This window comes from Spermophilus citellus (assembly GCF_964194105.1).
Source record: "Spermophilus citellus genome assembly, chromosome: 6".
Lineage (NCBI taxonomy): Eukaryota > Metazoa > Chordata > Mammalia > Rodentia > Sciuridae > Spermophilus > Spermophilus citellus.
In genome coordinates, this window is record NC_138187.1 from 100002388 (window position 1) to 100029527 (window position 27140).

Here is a 27140-nt window from a genome sequence, read left to right on the forward strand (position 1 = left end):
AGACTTGATCCAAAATGGGTTCAGCAGTGAGGAGCCACGATCAATCAGAAAGCCAGACACCAAAGGTGTGGTCAGGCCAAGGCTGTTGACTCAGAGGCTCCTCATTGTCATCAGGAAGCCAGTTTGTCTCTGTCTGCAGTCTTGGGCTAGTGCCTCATGGTGGCAATGTGACTGCTGTAGCTCCAGGTGTTTCTTACTCACATAGCCTCTAAAAGCCAGGAGAAAAGCAGTTCCTAACTTTTGTGACATTTTAAGAACTATAAAAATTTACCCATGAATTTCCCCATCCCTAGGCGACTCCTTTTTGCTCCATGATGACTTTTTAGGATTTTATTATATTCCCAACCCAAAGCCAGGCACTGGCCAGATGAGTGACTGAGGTGTCCATGATTGACCCCTAGGTCCAGGGAAGGACCTAGTCTTGGATGGTTGAATAGAAGGGGGTTATGTTGAAGGTTAGAAATGACCAATGGACAGGCTGCCAGTATCGACTCCTAAGAGTCACGGGCATCCAGCTGGAGATCAGATGGGGGTCTTGGTTTTGCTTTCTGAGTGGAAGGGGAAATGCCACGATCAAGACTGCTCAAAGAGCCCATTAACCCTGCCCATCCACCTGTTAGACACAGTACAGCTATTCAGACATGGGTCATAACTCACTTCGTAATGCCCCCTTTTCAATGGCCAGTGACATTTCTTGCATATAATTTGCACTTTTCTTGCAATGGCATGTTGGGGTGATGCAGAAGAGTGTGGGGTACAGAGAAGCTGCAGAGATGCCCATTGCTGCTTCTTGCTCTTTGGGGTCTGGGGACTCACCAGCCCACCGTTCATTGTTTTCACGGTAGATGAGCCTAGAACCCATAGCAATCCATACGTAGAAATCTGAGCTTGTTGCCTCCAGAACACCCGTGCCCATCCCTACCGCACGCTGCCCCTCTGAGCAGCCTGGATGATCTCTGCATGTGCGGGGCTGGCCTTGTGCCCCCAGGGAGCACGCGTATGTAACTGGGGACGCTCAGCTGCTCACACTGGCTGTCGGGGCCCCTGTGCTCCTGTCGTGGGCATCCCTAGTGTCCACAGGTCTGTGTGTAATGAACAGATGCCTCTGGCTCCCGCGGGTAACCACAGATGCTGTTCTTTCCATCCTCAGGGAGATTCAGACCACTCAAACCAGCTCCTCCAGCACCACTACTTCTGAGAGCCCAGACCCGTCCTCTGGGGACCCTGCCGTCAGCGCCCTGCAACAGCAGCTGCTCCTCATGGTGGCCCGCAGAACCCAGTCAGAGACGCCCCGGGTACGCACGGTGCAGGGTTGCTGTTTCTGAGTGCTCTAGAAGCTCTGAGCCCTGGCTCCAGGGCATCAGTCAGTTCCCACTGATTCCAGTGTCCCTGGTGAATTGCAGATGCATCTCTGATGCTTGGCAGTACAGAGAATGGATGGGACAGCAGGTGACCTTCCATCGACACTAAGAGGATTGCCACCATCTCACTGGCTTTTCCAAATGCATTAGAAATTCATTCGCATTGATCTTGGTTGCTAGGATGCACAGGTCCCACAAGAACTCGTGGGCTAGTTCGCCTTTCTCCCCATGGTTTTTAAAACATCTGTGTTTTTAAAAAATTATGATAACCTTGTATTATACTAAATATTCAAAAATCCCTAGGTATTTGACTTGAAGAGAGATGTTATTCTTGGAGCAGGTGATGTCAGAGGTCTAGCACCTGAAGCCTTCCCTTATTTTCCCAAGAGAAACCTCGTTGACATCCGACCTTCCTGCAGCCAAGCTCTGGTGGGATCTGGGAGGCAGCTAGGCCTGTGACAGTGGCATTGCTACTATTTTACCCAGATATTGTGAAAGCCAAGCAGCTCCTTACTCCTAAACTGATCAACTGTAAGAGCTGTCACGATAGGTGTGGCTCAGGGCCACTGTTGTGGGTCAGTGCCAGGTTGGCACTCCTGTAACCCTTCACAGCTTTCTTCTTTATGAGAATGTATAAGAACGGTGGCATCAACCGGTGGCACAGTCACCAGGCGAGAGGGGCACAGGGTTTGTAATACCTGAACGTATTCACCTTCCCTTGTGACTCCTCTACTCCCTGATGAGGATTTCGAGGGGTTAGCCAGCCTCTGCGCCTCACTACCCAGAGCACCTGTGCCCTTTGGGCTCCAGCTGTGTGTTCCAGCCCTGTGGCGCCAGCCTCGTCTGGTTGGTGTGCCTGGTCCCTTGGCCTCCTTCACCTGCTCTGCGCCCCTTCCCCATCTGCTTGGCAGGCCTGTGCAGATGCTGTGCCAGGTCCCCTCCTGTCTGGTGTCACCTGGTCTCCCTGGGAACCCCTGGAACACCTGGGGCACGGGGTCCTGTACTGGGGCATTGGCGGACTCTTCCCGTGCCCCTTGTGCCTCTGTCAGAGCTGGGCTCCAGTCCTTGTCTCACCCTCTGCCCTGAGCTCTCCCAGCCCACTCCGGCTCCAGGGTCCCCACAAGCCCCCTTCTCAGCAGGGCTGTGTCTGCTGGGAGCTGCTTCTATGTCCAGCGGCCCTCCCTCTCTTCTCCCCTGGCTTCTCCTTCCACCCTCAGGCGACACCTACTGAGGACCTGGGGAACATCCCCAAGTCCCGCAAAGGAGGACTGCAGTTGAAGCTCATCCGCGCCTCCTCTGACCCTGGGGGAGGGTCCGCGGAGGCAGCCTCGCTTCCACACAGTGGGCCTCTGCGTGTTGGCTTTACTGCGCATGGTCTGTCCCCGCAGCCGCAAGCCTGACTGTAGATCTGTAACACAAGGCTGTGACCCAGGGTCCCCATGGGCGCGTCTGCCTTAATGCTGGACTGCAGGTGGCGTTGCTGTTGCTGTCTGTCCTCTGGTCTCTTCAAATGCGCGCCTTCCACCTGGCTTCACCACGGACCCCACGCGCTGCCTCTCGAGCTCTGTCTTGCTGGAAGAGGTTTCACGTGGCCGACGAGATGGCTGCTGCGGCCGTGGGTTCGCTGGGTCACTGGAGGAGCCGTGCTGTGGCTTCGGGCCTAGTGGGGCCTCCACAGTTAAGTGGAGGTGGTAACGCGGCCTGGGAAGAGTGGTGTGGGCTGTGACAGGGACTTAAGTCGTTGGTAGCGATACCGGCAGGATCAGAATCCTTCCTTCTTCTCTTGAACTCGCTCAGGCGGGAATTGTTCTAGGTGGCAGGGGGCCGTCTTTTATGTCCCCAGGTCTTTCACTTGCACGACATGTCCCGATGTGCGCGTGTCTGCAGCGCTGTGTGGACAGGTTGCTCTTCTCTCCCCAGAAACTTCCAGCCCTAAGGAGGCACTCTCTTGTGATCCTCTCGATTTCTACAATCTGCACAGTAAACATCTACCAACTGAGCGAACCAATGATATTAAGATGATGAGAAAATTTGGATTCGAATTTGAATTTTGAACCAGAAAGTAGGCGAAGAATAATTTTTATGATTCACCAAATCATAAAGCTCTTGACTTCCTTGGTATCTAAAGCAAAACAACTGAAATTCTGGGAATATTATTTTTCCATAAAAGAAATCACATTTTTCTTCTTTCCTTTAAATTCGAGATGTTTTAAAACAAGAATGTTCATTAAGGCGGCGATAAACTGTTCAGCCAATCAGAATGCTCATTAAGGCTCAGCCAATCAGAATGCTCATAAGGCAGCAGTAAACAGCTCAGCCAATCAGGGCCATCATGTTGTACATGCGGACGTCGTCCTCAGGTGACTCTTTCAGGTCCTGCCTTGTGCCCCACTTGTGGGTCCCCGTCCCCCTCTTACCCTCAGGAAGAGCACCGTGGCCTTGCGCTTGTCACCCTGACCCTCTGCAGGAGGCACTGGTCCCTCTTCTCAGGGACGCGCACCAGGCCCCTGCGCCCTGGGGTCTCTCCCGCGCGGGGCTCCAGGAGCGGTGCGGGGGAGGTGTGCTGGCGTGCCCTGAGCTCCTGGTGGGAAGTCACAGCCGGTCCTGTACTGGGGTCCTCCTGCCATGGAAGGCGGCCGGATCAGCGTGTAGCCCTCCTGTGTGTGGGCTTCCCTCCTCGGCCTCCCGGTTTTACACCGGAATCAGCCCAGTCAGGAGGTGGCGGTGGGGACAGGAGAGGTTCCAAAACCTGCTTCCTGGTGGAGTTCTGCAGGTCCTCAGAGGAAGTGGCTGTGTCACCCTGAGGTCTACGCCACAGCTGGCCCCTACTCCCTCCTCCCCTTTGCCCCTCTGTTAAGTCCTTGTGCCTTCTGCTGTGAGCCTACCAGGAAGGAGAGCAGGCCTCAAATCTAGTCTGAAAACACACAGAGAGCAACAAATACAATCATGGCTTGGGGGGACCCAGTGGGTGCTTTCTCAAGGATTGAGAGCCCCACCTGGAAAAGGTGCCTGCACACCACTGCTGTGGCAGCACTGTTCACCATAGCCGAAAGGTGCAGCGGGTGTAACTGAGACATGGTGTATGTGCAAATGGAGTATTATTCAGCCCTGAAGAGGAAGAACTCCCAGGTCTGCTATGACATGATGAACCTCAAGGGTGCTGAGTGAAATTGGCCACAGAAGTATTGATACTGCTGGGCCCACTCACCCAGGGTCCCAGAGCAGTCCATCCACAGTACGCCAGAGGTAGCTGGAGCTGCAGGAGAGGAGGCTGGCGAGTTGTTTGGTGAATACAGAGTTTCAGTTTTGCAGGAAGTAAAGGTTCTGGAACTCTCCTGCACCATGTGAGCAGGCAGTAGACGCACTTAAAAATGGTCACAGTGATTGATTTAATCATACATATATATATTTACCACAATTTAACATTCATACAGAAATAGAAGACATCCAGGGGCTGGGGCACCCACAGAAGGCTCCCACGGAAGACACCCATGGAAGACACCCACCAAAGGCTCCCACGGAAGGCTCAGGGGTGCAGTGAGTGTGACAAGTAGTGACCTCATTGCACGGGTGACGAAGCTGGTGTCCTCTGCCAGGCTCCACACCCAGGAGGAGGAGGCAGAGCGTGTGGTGGGGTCCAGCAGCAGCCTCCTGTCACTTGGGCTGCCGAGCACCCTGCAGTCACTGTGCCACAGAGGCACTTGGTGAAAACTCCTTCTTGGTCTCCAGGTGGGCAGAGGGTGGACAGCTGTTCCCCGACTCCATGAGCACACTGTACCTGCAGGCAGTTTTGCAGCTTCGTCCACACATGAGGACGGTCGAGAGTTCGGATTGTTGAAGGATTCATTCTGAAGGGTGCTGCACCTTGTGCTTCCTGGTGCCTGGTGGGGGTGATGTCCTGGGAAGCTACAAGAAAGTTGGAATCAGAGCGGCAAGGCCAGCAGAGGGGCAGGAGCAACCCTCCCCCCCAAACCTGAAACCAGGAAGCTAGGCAGGTGGAACAAAGCCGAGGCGGGAGCGAACACATAACTGAGGAGCAGGTCTGCAGAAGCTGCAGATGCAGAAATGAAAACGGAAGGAAATAAATGCACAGGACTTAACAGGAAGTCAGACCCAGGAGCAGGGCCTGGAGACTGGAGGTTAGACCTGAAGAAGGTGCTGCAAGGTGGCGGAGGGAAGGAGGATCGGAGCGTGTAAGGAAGAGAAGGTGGAAGTCGCCCAGGACGGCGCAGCTCCCACTGCCCTTGTCAGAGACAGAGGAGGGGAGAGGAAGTAAGAGGAGGGCAGTACCTTGGACGAGGAGGACCCTTCCCCTGTGGGGAATACGAGGGACCCCAATCTTACGGCGTGGTCAGACAAATTCCTGGTGGACCAGTGACTTTGACGTGAAAGGCAAAACCGTAGGAGTTTAATAAAGATGATGCAATCAAGGGCACCTCCACCCTCGGGGTGCAGGGGTCCGAGTCTAGCCCCACGGTGCAGACCCTCTGCACAGCCCAGGAACAGCGGGTGGATCATGTTATTTCTGCTTGTCCAGAATATCATCAAGGAGTGACAATACGTCAGTCTGGGAACGTGTTTGTGGGACATAATAAACTAAGGTCTTGACCACGCACAGATCACGTGCACACACACATGCACACATACCAGAGGCCAGCAGGTCACCCCACAGAGAAACGGGCCAACAATTTTATGAAGAGAAAAAGTGACCACAGATGTTCAGCTTTATTGGTAAAGAGGGAAATGCAAGTTAGGATTAAAATCAAATGCTATGTTCCACTTACCTGGTCGGCAGAAATGAGAAGATCGCCTAGCACTGTTAAATGTCTGTGAGGACGTGGGCCACGCACCCCTGCAGATGGCTTGTGGGGACGTAGGATCCCTCAGAAAGCACGTGGGGCATCTTTGTGAACAGCATCCCATCCTGGCAGATGTGTGCACTTCCTGGAAAGCCACTGTATTCCTAGTAAAGCTGGACATCTATGTTCCTGCAATTTCATGCATATTTTTAAGAAATTATTACACTTTTGTACTAAGAGACATATCCGAGGACATTCATAGCAGCCAAAAAGAAAATTAAAAGAAAAGAAATTTAAAACCCTACGTGTTCCCAAGGAAAATGCAGAAGCAAACCATCTATACAGTAGAATATTACACAACAGTAAAAATGAACATTGAAGCTACCAAGCCCAGTTGGATCAACCTGGTATTGAGTGGAAAGAGAAGCAGGAAGCAAGTCGAGACTTTACATCTGTGAAGTTCAGTACATGAACTGAGAAGGGTACAAGTTCTGGAAGTAGGCCTGCTAAAAGAAGAGAAGGATGAGGTGATAACTCAGGACAGCTGCTCTTTGTGGTGGGGAAGAAGCTAGTGGGATTGGAGAGTGGACCCCAGGGGGCCTCAGTGCTATCCGGGATGTTTCTCTCCTATACTGGGCAATAGATGGTCAACAAATGCCTTTAACATATGTGTTTGCTTTTATTTAATATTTATTTAGCATACTTTTAAAAGCACGGTCACTATGATTATTTAGTGTAGAGAAAACGGCCTCCACAGGGCAGAGTCCTGCTGATGAGCAGCACAGCATGAGAGACACACGTGGCCTGGGACACGAGGAGGCGTCCAGGTGGCCCGTCCCAGAGTGGATCCAGCAGCAGAGGAGGTGAACTGACCTGGTTTTGGAGCACGCGGTGGCAGAGGCCAGGGTTAATACCAGATCACTCTCTAAAATGGCAGCCATTGGCTTTCTGGGTGATTGGGCTGGTGGAGCCTTCCTCTCTCCACGGGTGATGAACAGTTCCGTGGCTGCTCCGTCCGACACACTTACTTGCAAGTGCACGCTCTGGGCATGCCGGGCATCAGGCCCTCTGGCCACCCGCTCTAAATGCTGGGCCAGGTGCCGGCGGAGGGCAGGCCTGGCATTTCCCTGCAGCGTCCTCCTCCTGCCTTCTGTTTTCTCCCTGCCCACTCCATCCAGGTCCCTGTGCTCCCCACCACAGAGATCTGCTCTCCCTGACAGGGTGCGGTCCCTGGAGCTGATTTGCATCTGTCCTTAGCCTGCCATGTTCTCAGAGTCCTCCTCCCAGCCCGACCAGGCTCCGTGGAGTCCCTCATTAAGGACTGGATAGACAAATCAAAGATGACCTCCCCTTTTTAAAAATTGAATTATTTCCTACAGGATTCGAGTGAATCAGGGCTGAAGCCTCCACAGTCTGGCTCTCAGTCCTGCCGTGGTCCAGACTTTCTGGTTTAGATTTGTTTCAGCAACTGTTTCAGGTTTTGCCATAGCAAGTTTCAGTGACCTTGACGGCATCCGGTGGTACTTCTGTACTTGTAGTAAGAGGTGGATATTTATTTCAACGCTGCATTGGTAACATGCTTTTAGAAGTTGAGTCGTTTGGGATCTTCACCTTCAGCGGGAATCATTTCAGGGAGTTTCTTGGCCTCAGCGAGCGGTGACGTTCTGATGGATGGGCAGCAGTTTGGGGGACATGGTGGGGTGGAGCTGGGGTGTGTCACTCTATGCATTTTGCCCACTGCTGTTCTCTCAGAGTGTCCATTTCAGACTTTGGGCACCTGTTCTTCAGCGGTGGTGTCTGTGACAATGGCTCATCCCGTGAAACCCTCTCTCTCTGGTTTCTTTTGGTATCTAAAGCACGTGAGTCCAGATCTGGAAAACTCGTCATGTTCTTCAGCACAAGGAAAATTTAACCGAGAGCAGTTTTACAAGTTTATCATTTTCCCTGGCAAGTGGATCAAAGTCTGGTACGACCGACTCACCTTGCTGGCGTTGCTTGATCGGTAAGCCCCCGGCATGGTGGGTCAGACCCCAGCATGGTGGGTAACCCCCCTGGCATGGTGGGTCAGCCCCCTGGCATGGTGGGTCATCCCCTGGCATGATGGGTAAGCCCCTGGCATGTGCGTGCAGCCAGAAGCCTCAGCGGGGCAGTAGCGTGCACTTGCATGGTTTTAGAAGCTGCTGTTTGCCAAGGCTCCCCGGAATGTTGCCACGCTGCGTCCCCTTAGCTGGGAACCCCGGGCCGAGGCCATGAGACCCAACAACTGAAAACATCGACTATAGCCATCACAGTGGAAAGAGTGAGGACTGGGGGCATTGTTTGGGTTTCAGGCTAGCTTGGGGACAGATCGTGCTTTGGTCTGCTTGTGTCATGGTCATCCCTCCTGGGACAGTTTTAGCGTCACCTGCAGCACAGGGCCTGGCCTGGCTGTGTGGCCCTGGGGAAAGGAGGAGGGTGGTGCCTCCTGCTGCCTTGTGATGTGCACTAACCCCAGCACTGGCTGCTCCATACCCTGCTCCCCCTCCTCCTGTCACCCCTCCCTCGGGATCAGATACTGAGTGGCTGGGGATGAGCCGGAGGGCAGGTCGGGGTTGGTCAGGGCTTGATGGGGAGGGCTGGGAAGGGGCTTGTGCTCTGCGCCCCTGCTTCAGGATGCACAGAGGGCCCTCCTGTGGTCCCCAGGGCTGTTGGCTGTGCCGGAGGTTGGTCCAAGAACTGACAACTCTTTTACTCACGCCATCGTGGCAAATGCTGTTCCGCGGCTCAGTGCCATCCTGTGGGTGACGGCCAGGCTGCCTTGCAGCTGCTGGACCCCCGGGGACAACTTGTTATGGGAATGTTACAGCAATGTCCTAAACTGTGTGATTGCGTTGGAAAAAAAACGAGTCTTGCAAAATTACAACAGTAAATTTCCAGACCCACCAGTCAGGGAATGGAGTTCTAATGGCTTTGCCAGCAACGCTATGTCACTCAAGGGGCACATGGAAGGGGGACTGGAATGCTTAAGTAATAATCTGAGAGCATGCATTCTGTTAGATGAGGCATTCTTTTAAATATTAATTTTTTTTTTTGTTAAAAAAGAATCACTGGGAGTTGGAGTAGCTTGTGTTAACCCTTCATATTAAAAACAAATCCAAGTTGGGTGCAGTGACCCGTGCCTGTAATCCCAGTGACTCAGGCGGCTGAGGCAGGAGGATGGCAAGTTCAACCAGCCTCAGAAACTTAAAGAGGGCTGGGGATGTAGTTCAGGAGTAAACCACCCTTGGGTTAGGTCCCAGTCCAAAAATCCTGAATCTACATGGTGACAAAACAGCCAGCTGAAGGACGTTCTGGGAAAGGCCAGACTCTGGAGAAGACAAGCTGTGGCCATCGCAGGGGTGAGGCATGAGGGAGGACAGCTGGAGCACCCAGGTCCAGGGCTCACAGCACCACAGGGTACATCTGGTCATCATTGACCTGTGGAGACCTGCAGAACGCACAGCACCAAGAGTGAACCCTGGTGGGAACTGACTTGGGGCTAGTGTGCATTGTAGGCTCATCAGTCCAGGCATGCGTACCACTCAGGAGGGGGTGTGGATAGGCAGTGGCATGGGCCTGAAGAGGGGGGGCAACGCTGTCCTCTCCCCTCAATTGTGCAGTGAAGTTAAACTGTCTCTAAAAACAAAGCCTATTCATTTAAAAATGCCCTCGACTGTCCACACCTGAGCACAAAGCAGACACTGTCCCTGCCTGAAGAGATCAGTTCAGTGCAGAACCTGCATGTGTGTGACCAACCTGCTGGTAACATGCACACACTGCATCCTGTGACCAGCCCTCTGGACCCCAGCTCCTCTCCCCAGACCTCCTGGTGGCCTCCAGTCTCTACTTCAGCCACCACGTCCTCCCGTTGAGGTCGGCCTCCTCTGAGGCCACGACCCTGGCTCTGTTCACCTTTGCCCCCGCTCTTTCCCCAGCCGTCATCTCCCACCATCTCATGCCCTGGGACCCATGGGCTTCCTTCTGTGCTGCAACTCCCCTGTCCTCTGCCCTCCCCAGTCACCCAGTTCCATGAGCCAGCGCTGCTGCCCTGTGTACCAAGGTCTCAATCTCTCTTCCCCGTCCCTTTGTGGCACCCCAGTCTGGATGAGCCCCTCTCCACCCTCCCCTTCATGTGGGATGTCCCACTGAGGAAAGTCCTGGTAGACAGCAAGGCCACTGCTGGCCCCCTGCACTGCGAGAGGCCCTGAGTCCCCTCAGCTCTCTGGCCAGAGCTCTTCTGGCTCCTGAAATGGGGCATCAAACTCTGGCTGCAGAGACGGTGTCCAAGAACGAGTTCCCATGCCACCCAGGGGTCAGTGGCCCCCCTCTTACTCCAGGGCGGGGCTGGGGGTGAAGCTCTGGCTTTCCATGGCTGGTCATAACCTCTGACTACCCCACCTCAGACAGCCCAGCACTGAGGCCACGGAGACCTCATGGGATTGTATTTCATTTATTCTAACAACAGATCCCTGGGGCCAAAAATAAGGATTTTATTTAAATAGTACAGGAATAAATAGAGAAGAAAGAGGTCTTCAAATCTCAGCCGAACCAGAGGTTGGCTTAAGCTGGCTGCCCCTGCTGCCACCATGGGCCTCTGCTCCTGGTGCAGCCCAGCTCCCCTCCCCTGCCGCTGTAGGCCTCTGAGGCGCATCCGGGAACCTGCTCGTGGGTGCAGCCCAGCTCCCCTTCCTGTGTGTTGTGTGTTTTCATAGCACTGAAGACGTCAAGGAGAACCTGCTGTCCATCCTGCTCAGCACCCTGGTGTCCCTCCTGGGATTCCTGACGCTGAACCGCGGCTTCTGCAGAGACCTGTGGGTGCTTCTCTTCTGCCTGGTCATGGCCAGCTGCCAGTACTCCCTGCTCAAGGCAAGGCCCGTCCTTCTTGCTGGTGAGTGTGCTCTCCCTGGTGTGACCCGGGAACGCCAAGGTGAGGTGACGCTGGCATTTGATCTGTGTTTCAGAGCGTGCAGCCTGACCCTGCCTCACCAATCCACGTAAGTTTCCAAATGCAGGCAAGTAACTTGTCTTGTCTGCTTGCGTTAAAGACAGACAAGTCTCCTGAGTCTATAAAAAGGCAAAATCCACAACTATGCTGCATCTCGAATGCTTAAGTAGAAATAATAGACAGAGACACGAAAGCATGCTGGCCGAACTCCGGCCTGCTCTGAGCGCATGGTGTGCTGGCCGAGGGGACATCTGGGCACAGGGCAGAGCCTTGCAGAGACTCCTTTCTAATCCCCAGGGCCCTTGTCAGCCTGGGGAGAGGTCACAGAGTACTGTCACCATGCCTGCCCTCACTGCCCATCTGCTACTTGGTGCTGAGCAAGGTGCTGAGCAAGGTGCTGGTCAGTACCACGCCTCAGTTTCCCGTGTGTTGTGTCGAGGAGGCTCATTAAAATGCCTCTGGGCAGCACATCCTGCATGCCGTGTGCTTAGCACAGTGGGGTGTACTCACAGATGCCAGTGTTTACTGTTAGCAATGGGGTGTACTCACAGATGCCAGTGTTTACTGTTAGCAATGCCAGCTCGTGGGCACGGATCATCGTTATTATTTCTTAAAAGGTGTTGTAGAGGTTTGTGGTCATCATGATGACCTGTCTACCTTGTGGAATGAGTCAATCGAACTGGTCACCATGACGACCTGGAATGTGTACCTGTGGAATGAGTCAATCGAGCTACTTTTGTTTCTTAGTGAGAACTTTGGAATCTCTCTTGGCCACTGTCACATGTACAGCACATTATTATTAACAATAGTCACCGTGCTGTTCAGAGATCTCCAAACCCCAGTCCTCTGGCTGGTGTGACTCTGTGTCCCCTTTCATTGCCATCTCCCCACACCCATACCCGTAACCTTGGTTCTGTACTCTGCTTCTGAGTTGGCCTCCAGGGGCTGGCTGGCTTCTCTCGAGGCAGCGCTTGCAGGGTCACCCCTGCTGCTGCACCTGCCAGCACCTTCCTCCTAAGGCTGAGTGATGTTGCACGTTACTGGTTCTCCATCAGGCTCCTAGACTGCCTCCATGGCTTGGCTTTGGTGGGTGAGGCCAGGGTGAGCGGGAGTGCAGGTGTCTCCTCCATGTGCTGTTTTCATCGCCACTGGCTGATAACGGGAGTGCCATTGCTGGGTCACGTGGTGGCTCCATCTGCAGTATTTTGAGAATCTGTGGGGTTTCCCTGCTGGCTGCACCACCAGCGGCACACGGGCAGCCCCCCTCCACATCCTCACCAAATGCACCTTTGTCTTTGTGTTAAATGCCGCTCTCACAGGTGTGAGCTGATATTTGATTGAGGTCAAATTTCACATGTCCCTGAATTGATGTTCTTTCTGCTTGAAGTTGATCTTTGTTTTTTGGTGCTGGGGATTGAACCCAGGGGTGTGATACCACTGAGCCACATCCCAGCCCTCTCTATATTTTATTTTGAGGCAGGGTCTTGCTAAGTTGCTTAGGGCCTTTCTGAGTTACTGAGGCTGGCTTTGACCTCATCCCTGAGCCACTAGGATTGCCTGTGCTCTCCACCATGCCTGGCTGGAGCTGATCTTCTTATTCTCTAGCTTGGGTTTGTTACCTTTCATCCCCAGCACTCTGGCCTGCCTGCACTGACCTATCGATGTCTTGATATTCTTGAATGAGCTCTGAAGCACGAGCACCTTCTTCTGACTCCCCACCACCTATCCCAGCCCATGCCTTTGTAGGAAGTCCTTGCCCTTGTTATGGCAAGTCCCTGTGGACCCTGAGACCCTTTTCAGTGAAAGAAAGCCCTGTCTTCCCTCTGTTGTGTTTCAAGAAAGTTCACACCCAGATTTAGGACTGATGTGAAGTGTACAGTAGCTCCTGTTTGGCTCATGGTAATTAAGCAGAGCTTATAATTGGATGATCACATGGCATGCAAGCCTGTCTTATTAAACCTCTGTTCTCCATAATTGGTTTACATATAATACATCTTCTCTTGTCCTAGAGTCTGAATGTCAAGATAAGTAGAGCAGCATAATTAGGGTATTAAGATGTATTGTTGTGATTATCGTCAGAAGCCCTGGTAGGTGGTGTGAGGGAGATGTACAGCTGGGAAGGTTCTCACTGAGGCCCACCCCAGGTGGCACATCACTGTCTCGCCCTGTCCCTCTTCTTGTGCCTGCACCTCATGGCTGCTGGTTTTCTGGGTGACTTGGAGAGCATGCTGTTAAACACGCCTTCCAAGGTGAACTCTCAAGTGAGGCAGATCACCCTAGGACAGGGATGGCCAGTGCACCCACCCCCCCTGCTCCTGTGGCTTCTCAGTGCGGTTCCTGAGACCCTGTGTTGCTGTGCTGAGTTGGATTCAACTTGCCTAGTTCCTGGAGGAACAGACTGAGCTGCCGATCCATGGTCAGAGCAAGTTTGTCACAGCAGGATGGGATGATATGGCTGTTCTTGCTCCTAGTAAGACATGATTAGTCATCTAACCATGTCTATTGCAGTAATGAATTCACTTAAGTTTTCCATGTAGATTAGTCCCTGGTTTGAGTTGGCATTTCTCTAGCAGTTGTAACAAGGACAGGAAATAGGGAGCTATAAACTATTTCATCCTGCAATCTGCTGGCCTTGCAGGTATTTAGAAAGCAGACTTATCATCTGCAATTTATAGATGAGAAACCTGGAGAAAGGAGACAGTCAAGACAGAACCCACTGCCGGCTCCAGCAGATTGGCTAATTCCATTCCCAAGTGGCTCTAAAAGGACCCAGACTGCTTTTCAAACTGCTGGGTTGAGTACATTTGCAGGAGTCGTCTATTAATAAATTCAGCCAATGCTTGATGTTAAAGTGATTGACATGTCTTCATCTGGGAGCACAGGTAGCAGGTTTTGAGCACGTTGTTAAAGCAGAAGATGGCTGCACCCTTGCCTCAGTTTACCTTGTCAGAAGGGGAGTGATAGTGTGCGCACCTTGGTGGCCTGAGGACTGGTCATGTGGATACATTAGAAGCAGGTTCAGCAGTGAATGATTGGGTCATGGGAAAGAGAAGCAGGTCCCTGTGGCTGCCCAGGTGTTCACAGCAAGCCCTGTGACTACGACTGAGCTGGAAACGTGCTGGGCGCAGTGGCCGGAAGCAGCTCCTTGCTGTCAGGGGGTGAAGCCTGGTGGAGCTGGGTGCCCCCTGACAGCAGGGATCCTTCAGTCATCTTTCTTCCTCATGATAAACTCTTGTTTCTTCCAACACTGGAGGCTTCTGACCTCCCCAGCTCCTCGAGAGGACCCTCATACTTGTTTGTCCTTGGCATGCAAGTGGGTGGGCTACCAAGGTGGGTTCTTGTGCAGCTCTCTCCCTCACATGCTGCCCTGCCATGGCGTGGCGTCAGGCTATAGGCTCTGGACAGTAGCCCTGCAAGGCACTCCCAGGGGTGTTTTAAGGTTAAAAACAGATGTGGAATGACGGAGTCCAGTGAACTTTAACAGACTGTGGTCAGGCTTCACTTGGTAGAATGGATGGAATTTTCTTTTTGAAAAAACTTTTTAAACATCGACCCTGAGGGTCTGATGATGGATGCATATGTGAACCTGGGCACTGGGCAGGGCTTCTCATTAGGGAGTGTTCTGGGGTCAGTCGCAGAAGGTGGTTGTGCTGCTGCTTATCCATGTGCCCAGAATGGCCTTGACCCAGACCTTAGGCTGGGACAAGTGCCTTGTGAACAGGGGAGGGCAACTTGGGGAGGGCACCCGTGTGTCCTCAATAACTAGTGCCCAGGCTCTGTCCCCATGGCTGATGAAGGTACTTGGAAGGTACAAAATGACATCACAAATTGTTTAGAGCCCAAGACTCTCAGTGTCTACTTTTGAACAGAAGGAAGATTCAGTGCAAGTGGAAGGCAGTCATTTGGCTGCGTCCTGAACCCCGACAGTTAGCAGAATCGTGTTTGTACATAGTGTAGCTGTTTTTTCCAGCTAATTCACTCAGCAATGCATTGTGCGAGGTGCATTTAGACTTGGCTGAGGCTTTGGTTTTCTTTTTTTCCTGCAAAGAAAGTATCTCCATGTCATTAATCTGTGGCCTAGTTGGACTCAAAAGAAAATTCCCTTTTAAAAGTGCAAGTACTTTTCCAAGACTGAGCCAGTCGCAGGACCAAAGATAGCTAGCCTCTGGGGAAATCCCGCATCTTCCTAAGTAAGATGGCTTGGAACAGGACCATTTCTATCCTGGGACAGTGGAAAGTTAAATTGCACCCCTGAATACAGGGTTTTCAAGGCAGTGACTGCAAACTCGTGCCTAACCCCTTCACTTCAGCCCCACCTTTGCACCCTCAGGGCAGTTCGTAAATTCCAAGGGACACTCTTCCCCTAACTCATTTCTGTTGGCTTTTTGACTTTCATGAACTGTGCATTGATTCGTGAGGTGTAAATTATTTGCTGGCTCTTGTCACGGAAAGTTGCCATTATATCTCTCCCTTACTTTCTCTAGCAATTTGAGGAGAAGAACAAAGGATGTTTCTATTTCTCTTCACAATTACATTTTGGGACTAAGACAAGGTCTGTTAAGTGGTTCCCCTCAGAGGAAAGTGTTGTATAAATTATGTCATCAAAATAGCAAATTTCCTTTAAAACTCAGAAATATTCTGCTGCACGTCACCAGGACGCACAGGACAACCTTTGCAGGGCTGCATTTGCACCTGAACTATCTTGCTTTCCAAGACACTAGGGGACTGAAGCCTACAACTTAGAATCCCGCTCCTCATTCGTAGAGGAATTCCAGTTAGACCATGTGGAGCAAGGACAGGTTTAAGTTAGCTTTGCACTTGAAATGAACAAAATGAATGGAACCTCTCTGTTGGAGAAAGCCCTTGAAGCCAATCTAGTTTTTCTCCAGGGCTGGTAATTAAGTTTTTAGATAAATCTCTTTGGAATCAAGAGGCATAGGTTCTTTTTGACAATCTTATTCTGATTTGGAAGAGGAAGCACCAGGCTTTGCCTTTTCTTTTCCTGGTGTTCTGTGTGCATGGATTATGGGAGGATGGAGGAGGGTGTCATATGCACTGTTATGTGGTATCAAGTGTTGACTGAGATTCTTGTCATTTAATCAAAATAAAAGGCACAACTCAGAAATTGTATTTGTTTTCTAGGGACACAACCAAATCATAACCTATAGCAGACCAATCTATTTTTGTATGCTGTGTGGCCTTATTTTGCTTCTCGATGCAGGGGCCAAAGCCAGGCGCCCTCCCAGTTATGTTGTGTATGGCCTGCAGCTCTTCTCTGCAGAGTTCCTGCAGTCCGCCAGGGACCACTTAATAGGTGAGTGGACGTGGGTCTTGGGGAGGGCAGCTTGGTCTCACCTTTACCTCCAGATCCCTTCCTGGAGAAGCCTCCTTACTATTATTCATGAAGCTGTGTACATTTCCCTGTTGGCTTGCACATGTCTGCAGGGGACTGTGGGGAGGTGGGGCCCCCGTGCATCCACCATGGAGCTTTCTGGAAAAATTTTGATATCCGTGGCCAAGAGGTCGCAGCCCCATGATACCTGAGCCTGGATGCTCTGCTCAGCCGGCCTCCCCTGTGCTCCTTGCCTGCCTTCCAGTCTAGGCAGTCTCTGCTATGGAATGCTGCCCTGCGCATGCCACCTGCTTCCTGTGCCGCCCAGCTCTGGAGTCACTGCTGTCCTAGATGAGTGACCTGGAGCAGCAGTCCACTGCTGCTTTTTGCAAGGACAGAAAGTCTTACCCACCTCTCAGTCCCTGTGGTTTTAAGTGAGTGAACATTCCTGCACGCATGGGGTAACGCTTGGCACTGAGATCAGCTGTCAGTGTCATTCTGTGGCCAAGAGCCTGTGTGGGGCTGGCCCCTGGTTCTGAAGCCTCCACTGCCCCTGTTACCTTGTGACTGGCTATGAGTTTGCTGGCCAGCTGAAGTGGATGAAGGGCAGCTCCAAGGACACTAGCCTGGGCTCCACTCACAGCTGGAAATTGCTCCATAGGGGGCTTTCAGAGCCTTGGGTCAGTGTCACATTTCCCAGACACTGGAACTGCACAGGGGTCCCAGATGGGGAGTGAGTGCTGTGGTGGGTACAACAGCCTCGGACCCTCCCCAGCTGCTGCCCCCCTTCCTCCCTGCTGTATTGGGAGCGACTCCTTGGTCTTCAGCCCTGTGCACCTCTCCCTGCCCCATGGACGGAGGAGCCTTATAATGTCAGAGGGTCAGGGAATGTGCTTCAGGGAACTTCTGTGCGCACGTAGGAAGCAAAACATGGGGAAATAGGCGCCAGTCCTCCTTAGACTCCCGGGCTGCCGCCTGCGAGAGCATTTGCTTCTAGCCTCAGATTTTGCCTTTCTTTTTATGTTATTTAAAGTGTTTCCCCTTCCTCCCTCGCTCCCTCTCTCCCTTCTTCTCTCTCCCTCTTTCTCTCTTTCTCCCTCTCTCCGCCTCCCTCCCTCCCCCCCCCCCAACACACACATACACCCCAAAGGCCCCTGGTCATCCTTGCCTTCTCAGCTGGCTGGCCTCTTCCTCCGAGCCTGGCTGTGAGTGGAGGTGACGGGTCAGGTATGCACAGAGCAAGGCCCAGTGGTGACCGCACACCCTCTGGAGCATCGTCCTTCTTGCCGTTATTTTTGTTTGTGTGCTTTTTGTCATTTGCACACAGCAGCACTGGAGTCTAGCTCAAGGACACTCAAGGACTGGAGGATTGGAGGGAGGAAGGGTGTGTGGAGGATTTGGAAGATGTCTGTACCCCTGCTGCACCCGTATCCCTCAGGAGCCTCAGAGCCACACATGTCTCCCCGACCCTGAGCATGGCCAATGCAGATGGAGCTCCAGTGGCCAGGATCTGTGACCCCCACCCCCCCCAATCCCAAGTGCTCTGCTATCTGCAGGGCCTTAGCCATTCGGGGGAGGGTGCTGTCCCTCAGTCTGGTTCCATTTTCATTGTCCTGTGACCCACACCTGTCAGTGCTCACCCATTTGTGGTCATCTGCTTGCACTGGTCACATGTGATTCCATCTGTCCCCCACCAGCCTGTCTGCTTAGCACAGGTAAGGCCGAGGCCCTGCCAGCCTTCTCACCTTGAATGTTCATCACTCGGCACGGTGTCCTATTCAGGGTACCTGGTGAACACTCTGGGTGGGGAGCTGGTCACCACTGCGTACCTGCCAGACGGAAGGAATCATGTTGGCACGTCCCACCCACATGTGGTGGAAGCACACCACCTGGCCCCACGGTTGGCTGCGGAGGTTCTGGGGAGAGAACAAGGGAGAGAAAGCCCACATGTCTCCAGCAAGGAGTCGCCCTTGGCACCTGGGCCTCTCCCTCGTTCCTTGTGCCGTTGGAGCAGTGCGGTGGTGCTGGCAGGGCAGGCGTTCAGTGGCCTTGGAACATGAGAAGCTGTCAAGGCTTTAACAGGAGATGTACACGCTGGGCATAGCCCCGAGTTCCTTTGTGGCAGTGACCCAGGCTCTGGAACCAGCTAGTGGCTGTGCACAGTCTTGTTTTATTTCTGGGGATCAATTCCCCTAGGAAGGAGGGGGGCAGGGAATGTGGCATTCTCGGTTTTTTCAGTGGAATCCCCTTTCTCTCATATTTTTTGTCTGCTCGTCAACAGTGACAAGTGAATGTGACGATAGGTAATCCAGCAAGATGCTCAAGCAAGTGGTAGAGATAAACAGAGGAATAGAGCCCGCCAGTCCCCGGGGGGTGAACGTGTTGCTTGTGCTCCTCTGCTGAACAGAGGGGACGGTGAGCCTGAGGATGACAAGAGGGCAGGAGGGAAAGGCTGGTTTGCCTCTCTGACTCTTGGGGGACAAGGGCAATTCAAGGTTATTTCCGCTTATGGAATCTGCGCCCTCTGCTCCCAGCTGTCGGGGGATTTAAATAGCACATAGTTGCTGTCATTATGACTGCAGGGTCCAGCAGGGGAGAGGGAAAGGATCAGGAAAAACCAAACCTTAGTGGAAGGGGAGGCTTCCCAAGGCTGCTGTAAGGAGGCACCACAGCCTCTGTTCAGAGCAGTTCTGGAACCAGGAAGTCCAAGGCCAAGGGGCCGCAGGGGTGGTCTCCTGAGGCCCCGCTCTTCGGCTTCCAGATGGCATGTTCTTCCTGTGGCCTCACATCTCCCCCCTGTGTCTGTCCAGCTGAGCCCAAGTCCACCCTCTTTATAAAGAGCCCAGTCTGCTGGACGAGATCCAGGTGGGCTTAATCGATCATCCTCACGGGAGCATCTGCAAAATCTCTGTTTCCACTTGTGACCACAGTCACAGGACCTGGGGTTGGACTGGGCACAATTCAAAGCATGACAAGGAGCCCCAAAGACAAAGGTCAGGGGAGAAGCCAGAACCCCATACTGGTGACCCACCCCCGAAGGTGCCCCGTGCTGCTCATACCACCTCAGCTGCAGCGGGTCATCCTCAGGGCAGGGCGGGGCTGGTGATGTGAAGGTTCCCTAGGCTGGCCTTACTGGTGACAGTTCTGGCACCCTCTGCTCTTCTGGGTCTGGTTAGCACCTCCAGCCTCAAAGCTCTCTGTGCTGCCTCTCCATATAGAAGGGGTTGTCTGCTGGCCAGTGGCAGGGACAAGGCCAGCAGGAAAGGTGACCATGCTTTTTGTCACAAGGGAGGAGGACCTTAGAGGCAGGGAGAGAATGTGGGAGGGTGCAGGAGGGCAGCAAGGGTGAGCAACGCGCTGCAGATAAGGTTCCTACGTGCTGTCCTCCTCAGTTTAGAATACGGCCTGCATCTTCCTTTGTTACAAGAGGATGCTCTACTCTCATTGCCAGGAACAGGGCAGAAGGCCTTCTCAGCACTGTTTCCTTCACTCAGTTGGAGACTGGGGACCTGGGGCTGCCGTTTTTATTACTTTCCATCTGGGCAACTGCAGCTGCAGCCTGTGAGCAAGACTAGCTTTGCAGTCATCCCACGGCAGAGGAAGCCCAGGCTTCAAAAGGAGCAGCTGGGAGCAGGGCCAGGCCCCGGGGAAGCGCCCTTCACCTTCAGCTGTGGAAGGGCAGCAGGTGGGAAGGGAAGGGCCTGTGTTCTCTGTTGCAGCTGTGATAACCGATCTTGGCAGATGGCAGGTGGACTACAGCTCATGTGGGGCAGACCTTTAGGATGGCCGGGGACTGAGCTGCCCTTCAGTAGGTCGGGTGGCCTAGGGAAGCAAGAGTGCCTGACACGGGTGCTCAGGTGAGAGGAGGCCTTCCCTGGTAGTCAGGGCCACACATAGGGTGATTCTTCTCAGATGCAAGAGTTTTCTGTCGCTTTTGGCTCCTTGGCACAATGAGCCCCACCTACCACAATGCAGCCTCTACACAGCTCTGCAGGGAAGCGCTGCTTTTGCCCTTTGCTTTCTTGAGCACTGAGCCTTGCTTTTCTGTGCTGTGGGAAGGCTCAGGACTGTCTTTCCCACAGAGGCCCATGGAGGCCCTGTGCGGCTGATTCTGTCTACTCCACAGGGATTCCCACTGTTCATGTTTACCAGAAGCCATGCGCTTGAGCTACGGTGTTTTTGTTTATGAATTTTGCTTGGAAAGAAATGGAACTGATCTGGAAGTCCCTGCATTTATGGTGATTATTAGACAAAATAAGAAGCAAAGAAGTGAGAGGAAATCACGGACCTGTTCAGGGACATGCGAACAGAAAACCTTTGCAGGAAAGTTAGAAACAACCACAGACTTTTATTTTTTTTTTGCTTTTGGAAGAAAGGACAAAACAATTTTAGCAGTTCCTAACGCGGTTTCCCCAAGGCCACTGTGTGGGCCACCCTGGCAGCAGACACACAGACTCCTCCCCTGGAACGTTCTGGAGGGTATCTTGTGCTGGGGCCTCCCTGTCTTCTGCTATCCTCCTGGTGTCACCTCATGATCCCCAGGGCTGCACCTGCACCACACCTTCAGCAATGGCTTCTCTCACCTCTGCCCTGCTTTCCCAGGGCCGTCCTGGGTTGTGTTCCGAAGGCCCTCTCTCCTGGCTAGTGTTCGTCTCATGGGCAGTACCTCCTGCCCAGGCCCAGCCGAGTAACTGTCAGTGTTTGGCTGGTTTCACTCCCACCTCCGCCCCCAGACGTCGCCAGGGTCCCCCACATGGCACATGGAAGGCAAGCTGGAGCTCTGCTGGAAGTGGAGGGTGTGGCCCAGCACTGGGTCCTTGTTGGATGTGAAGGGAAGGGGTGCTCAGGTGGCCGCGGTTGTGTGGATGAAGACTTGGACGCTTGTGGCTATGTGTTCTGCATCCAAGCATCAGCTTCTCTCCGGGACTGTCCTCTTCCTGTCTCTGAATTCCATCTGCAGAGACTGAGAGGATGCTGTGCCTCACACAGCCATGTCTGGCAGACAGTGGGCTTCCTGTGCTTCACTGGGGCACGGGCTGCTGGCGTGGGCACTGCAGCAAGTGCCCAAAGAGCGGCTCAGCAAGGGCACACCTGTGCTATGGTCACAGAGGGAATTTTCCTCCATGACTGGTCGGCCTCACTGCTTGGGTACCAGAGCAGAACTGCCCACCTCATTGCTAGGACCTGAAAAGAAAGAGGAAGAGACCACTGTTCCCTCAGGGTCACCTGCAATGACCTAGAGCCTGCCACTGGGCCACCTCCTGAGGTTCACACATACCTCCCAGCAGCCCACACTGGGCACTGGGCCTCTGTCCGGCACCTGGCCTCCAGGGGTGCTCTAGATGCCAATGTGGGAGGCGTGCTCAGTTTTACTCCCTAGTTACAGGCTGCCACAAAGCCATTATTACAAGATCACCAGAACCTAGAGGTGGCCCCTGTGTAAGCAGAGGCCTGTTGTCATAGCCGCACATGTTACCCCAGATCCCACAGCCCACAGCCCTGGGTGCCTGTGGGACAGTCCGGCCCACACTGAGCCGAGATTCTTGATTAGGAAGACGGACACACAGACCCTCAACTCCACTGTGACCCCACGGGACCCTGCGCTTCCTGTTTTTTAGAATGGCTGAAATCCTGCCTCACTTGCCACTGTGGCCCCCTGTGGTTTCTGTAGTTTTAACACAAGTTCAATGTCTAGGCAGTGGGTTTCTAGAGAAGTCTCCTTAGTTCTGCTAAGGCTCTCCAGTGTCAGATATCTCTGCCCTCACCAGTGGCCTCCATCAGGGAGGGCAGGTCCACTGAGCCCCACTTTGGGTTCCTGGCAGAAGGAAGCCAGCAAGTGGCACCAAGTGGCGGCAGAAGGCAGCTGTGGCACAGCCTTTCCCCTGCAAATTCAGCTCCTCTCTGGGACGCTGGACCCCCCTCCCCCCCCCACCAGTGTCTTAGCCCATCACAGTCTCGCCCTGAGATGGGGCTGGGATGGTGAGAGTTGGCACAGTCTTCCTCCCTAGCTGCCGGTGGATCTGCCTGCCTAGAACCTGTGCCCGCTCTCACAGCAGCATCTGGGAGTGTGCCAGGGTAGCCAACCTCAGCCCCGGGTGCTGAACTCAGCCAGGCACCTGCTCCACACTGGGACCCAGGCTCCATGCAGGAGCCATCCCTGTGGCCATCACCTCTTGTTTCTGCAGGTCCCTGTGGTTTTCCAGACTGTGTCCCCGCTCCCCACCTCCCCCATGTTGAGGCCTGCTCTCTGCCTTCCCGTCCGGGGCCTGGCGGTCCCAAGCCTGTGTGCTTGCCTTTCCTGGGGGCCACCTGGTCACTCTCAGGGCACTGTCCATCTCAGCCACTGGAGGCTGGATAAGAGTCCAGAATCACTGCCACATTGCCAGGCAGAGGGTCCTGGCCGGGGAGAGCTGCCTGGTGACCGTCACTGTGCTTGGCTTATCGCCGACTCCTTGGTTCATTTCAGTGTTTGTATATTGCTTCCCTGTGATTTCCCTCCTTGGGCTCTTCCCGCAAATCAACACCTTCTGCACTTTTCTCCTGGAACAAATTGACATGCTGTTCTTCGGGGGTTCTGGTAAGTCCCTTGCTGCTTTCCCAGGAGGGGTCTGCTGTTCAGCACAGATAGATAGTGTGTGTGGGGGAAGGAGCCAGGCTGGGGGGGGGGTGCTTTGTCCCAAGCTCTCCAGCTGCTCAGTTTGGGTCCCCTGTCAGGACCCCTCAGACTTGGAAGTGGCCACCCAGCTTCGATGAGGAAGGACAAGCAGAGGAACAGGGCAGCCAGGAGAGCCTGCTGTCTGTGGCGGGCTTGGGGTCTCGAGTCCTCCTCAGAGGAGACCATGTGTCTGTGAATGTGAGCATGAGCCTGTGTGGGTCTGAGTATGAGTGAGCCCGTGAGTGGGATGTCACGCATGTGCCATGTGCCCTTGAGACAGCGAACCCTGTCCCTCACCTCTGCAGTGCTGTAGTTTTGCATCAGGGGGCGAACCCCAATGTTCTCCCTGTGAGCTCCTGAGCCTCCACCTGGCCAAGAGGGCAGCATAGGCTGACCACAGGCCGCTGACAGGACGGGTGGATCCACTGACGGCAGTGTGACACTCTCATGCTCCAGAGCTTGCTTGTCTGTCCCACCCTGTGCCCTGCTTTCTTCTGCAGGAATCGCCTTCATGGTCCTGCCTGGCCATCAGCTGGCCACTGGAGGCCCACACTGGCCCTTCAGGGCCCAGGAGCAGTGGCTGGGCTCCCTAATTCTCCCCTTTGGGGAGCTCAGTGCAGTGACGAGGCCACTCATGCTGGTGGCTGCCTGGTGCTCTCTGAGAGACCTGGCTGACAGCCTGTCCCGAGGGCTGCACCCTGTTTCCTGTGCCCTCTGGCAGCCTCCAGCTGGGCAATCGGGACAGGAGCTGTTGGTGTCTGTGTTCCAGCCGTTTCTGGGATCCTGTCGGCCGTGTACAGTGTGGGCCGGAGCGCGTCTGCGGCTGCCCTGCTGCACCTCTTCTGCTTCAACGCTGTGAAGGTAGGTGTGTCCCGGGACCGGGTCTTGTCCTTCTCATGCCCACTCCATCAGTGTATTTAAAGGAACAGCCTTTTCTCCAATTGCAAAAGAAATGGGGTCTGATACCAGAGGGATGGCAGGCCCGGCTGAGATAGGTGGTGACCCTGTCCAGCCTGGCCATTCCCTGCAGATGTCTCTCTGCCAGTCAGTGACACAGAGGGCTCTGTGTGACACGTGGTCAACACCATCCATGGGCTGATCTACACTTCCTTCTGAAATGCCACTCACAGGAGGGAAGGACAGCTGTGTGAAACTAGGTGGACACCAGAGCAGGCCAGTCTAAGCTGGCAGCCAAGCAAGCCCTAGATGATGGAAAACAAGATAAACACTGACCAGAAGAACCAGAAGTTGTGTCAGTGCTGGAATGTAGCTGTTGTCCACGTGTGGCCGGCTATGAATTGCGTCCATGTGCACGCATGACCGGGCCGAGGATTGTGTTCATGTATACCCGTAGCCCAGCTGAGGATTGTGTCCTTGTACAGCCATGGCCTGGCTATGGATTGTGTCCATGTATACATGTGGCCCAGCTGTGGATAGTGTCCAAGTACACGTGTGGCCCAGCTGTGGATAGTGTCCATGTGCACTTGTGGCCTGGCTGTGGATAGTGTCCATGTACATGTGTGGCCCAGCTATGGATAGTGTCGATGTGCACGTGTGGCCTGGCTGTGGATAGTGTCCATGTGCACATGTGGCCCAGCTGTGGATAGTGTCCAGGAACACGTGTGGCCCAGCTGTGGATAGTGTCCATGTGCACTTGTGGCCCAGCTATGGATAGTGTCGATGTGCACGTGTGGCCTGGCTGTGGATAGTGTCCATGTGCACATGTGGCCCAGCTGTGGATAGTGTCCAGGAACACGTGTGGCCCAGCTGTGGATAGTGTCCATGTGCACGTGTGGCCCAGCTGTAGATGGTGTCTAGGTACATGTGTGGCCCAGCTGTGGATCGTGTCCAGGTACACATGTGGCCCAGCTATGGATAGTGTCCATGTGCACTTGTGGCCCAGCTGTGGATAGTGTCCAGGTACATGTGTGGCCCAGCTGTGGATAGTGTCCAAGTGCACGTGTGGCCCGGCTGTTGATGGTGTCCAGGTACACGTGTGACCCGGTTGTGGATAGTGTCCAGGTACATGTGTGGCCCAGCTATGGATTGTGCCTAGGTGTATGTGTGACCCAGTGTGAGTTGTGCCTGTGCATCTGTGGGGACCACATTTTCTTTATCCATTCACCTGTTGGAGGACACCTAGGCTGGTTCCATAGTTAGCTACTGTGAACTGAGCAGCTATAAATGTTGACATGGCTGCGTCACTGTAGTATGATGATTGTAAGTCCTTTGGTTATAAACCAAGGAGTGGGACAGCTGGGTCAAATGGTGGTGCATTCCAGGTTTTCTGAGGAGTCTCCACACTGCTTAGCTGAAACTCTTTTGATACGAAAACAACTCACCATCATGGTGATGAGCAAATTTATGGAACACAGAGAATCTGTCAGTCCCAAGGTCGCTGTCTCTGCAGGAGCCATTTCTGAGACTTCTGGAGAAGGGGTGTGCTCTCAGACACCTGTTCTACTCAAAAGGTTCTGGCATTCACCACTGCTAGCTCTAATGCCACCCACAGGAAAGCTTGTTCGTGGGTTACCACATGGTCCTTTATGCAAATTCTTAGAGGATGTAGACACTATTGAAGAATCTGGTACTGAAACAGGTTTTTACCTAGTTAAGCACAGGGACGTTCGTTCCTCTTTCCTGCCCAGTCTGACTCCATTCCCCTGAGATGTTGCCGGCTGATCATGGCCTTTTCCTTACCATAGTGCAGACAGCACTGTGGGCAGCCAGTGCCTGCTGCCCAGAGCTGGCCCTGGACAAACACCCTTTACTATTGTGGGCTGGGTCTTTTGTTTGTTTCTGTTTCCATTCTGTGCACGTCATGTCAGAGGTTGGATCAGAGTTGAACAGACTCCATTCTGAGTGCACGGCCATCTCTGAGATGGGAAAGGACGCGCCAGGCCTGGGGTCAGCCCAGCTGTTGGAGCAGCCTTTAGACCAGGTGGAGTGCAGGCCCTCGGGGGAGGTTTATTTCACCTCAGCGAGGTTTCGGCTTCCCTTGCTCCCTATAGAACAAGCATCACTTGTGATAATGTAGTGTGTTGTAACAAAATCTTAATGTTCTAGCTGTATTTTGAAGTGCCTTTGGTAAATATATATATATAAACAATTTGCATCCCTTATCTGTAGTCTTGAATGCTCTAATGGTCCCAGATGTCCTCTTGATGCTGAAATACAGCACCTATTAAATGCCATGAGTTGAGTGGATGTGGTTAGCAGATCGCAGGGGGCCTTAGGAAGAAAGCAAGCCCGTGTCCTTAGCCCAACTCCCAGGCCCAGATCTGTGATTCTGCCTCTTGTGTAACAATGCTGTTTTTGGACCATCCTGCTTTTTCTGCTTCATGGGAATCGATTCTCCCTTTCCTCTCTGCTGCCCATGATGGATGGCAGCTGTGAACTATTTCAGCCTGTGCATCTGGCCAGAGCTGTGTCTTTCTGGGTCTTGGAGGGCGTGTGTTTCTGGTTTTACTATTGCCACTTGGTTGAAGTTGGTGGAGAGCCTCTGAGTTGATTTTATCCTCTGGAATATTAATTCAGGAAGGAACATTTTGTTCCTCTTTAATTTCTTATTCCCTTTGACTTTTCCAAGACGGGGCAAGGAGCATACCAGGGCTCCTCGCTGACTTCAGTGTTTGACAGCTACACAGAGACAACCAGAGCTTTTGCTCCCTTGAGAGGCACTTAATTAGCTGGGCTTTCTCTCTGTCTGGGTGAGCCACGGTTTCTGTTCTGTGTTGTCCTCACAAAGGGACCTTGTTTTATTGAAGGCAGGGGATGTCTAGGATGCAATGCTTCCTTATAATTTGGTGCTTTACAAGCATCATTAGCTAGCTCATGGCAGGGTCCCCCTCGTGATACCTTCAGGTACCAAGGATGGCATTTAAGGTCTAATTGCAGGTGGGAAGCAAACTCAACTCATCGTTGTGGGCTATCTTCAGTGCTGCTGCAGAACCTGGACGTCCCTGGCCCAGCTTTTCCCTTGTATTATTCCAGATGGGGAGATTGGTGTGGGGCCGGCAGGGTGCTCTGT

At 53.3% G+C, this 27140-nt stretch overlaps 1 protein-coding gene across 1 annotated transcript in view; it reads left to right on the forward strand.

Annotated features, from left to right (window-relative positions):
* PCNX2 (pecanex 2) overlaps positions 1 to 27140 on the forward strand; it is a 176629-nt gene that overhangs the window by 33403 nt on the left and 116086 nt on the right. Inside the window, exons 9-15 of the mRNA XM_081296999.1 lie at positions 1151 to 1295; positions 8017 to 8162; positions 10891 to 11044; positions 11140 to 11172; positions 16266 to 16437; positions 22922 to 23032; positions 23880 to 23971. Of these exons, the coding sequence (XP_081153125.1) occupies positions 1151 to 1295; positions 8017 to 8162; positions 10891 to 11044; positions 11140 to 11172; positions 16266 to 16437; positions 22922 to 23032; positions 23880 to 23971 (853 nt within the window). The remainder of the gene's footprint in view (positions 1 to 1150; positions 1296 to 8016; positions 8163 to 10890; positions 11045 to 11139; positions 11173 to 16265; positions 16438 to 22921; positions 23033 to 23879; positions 23972 to 27140) is intronic.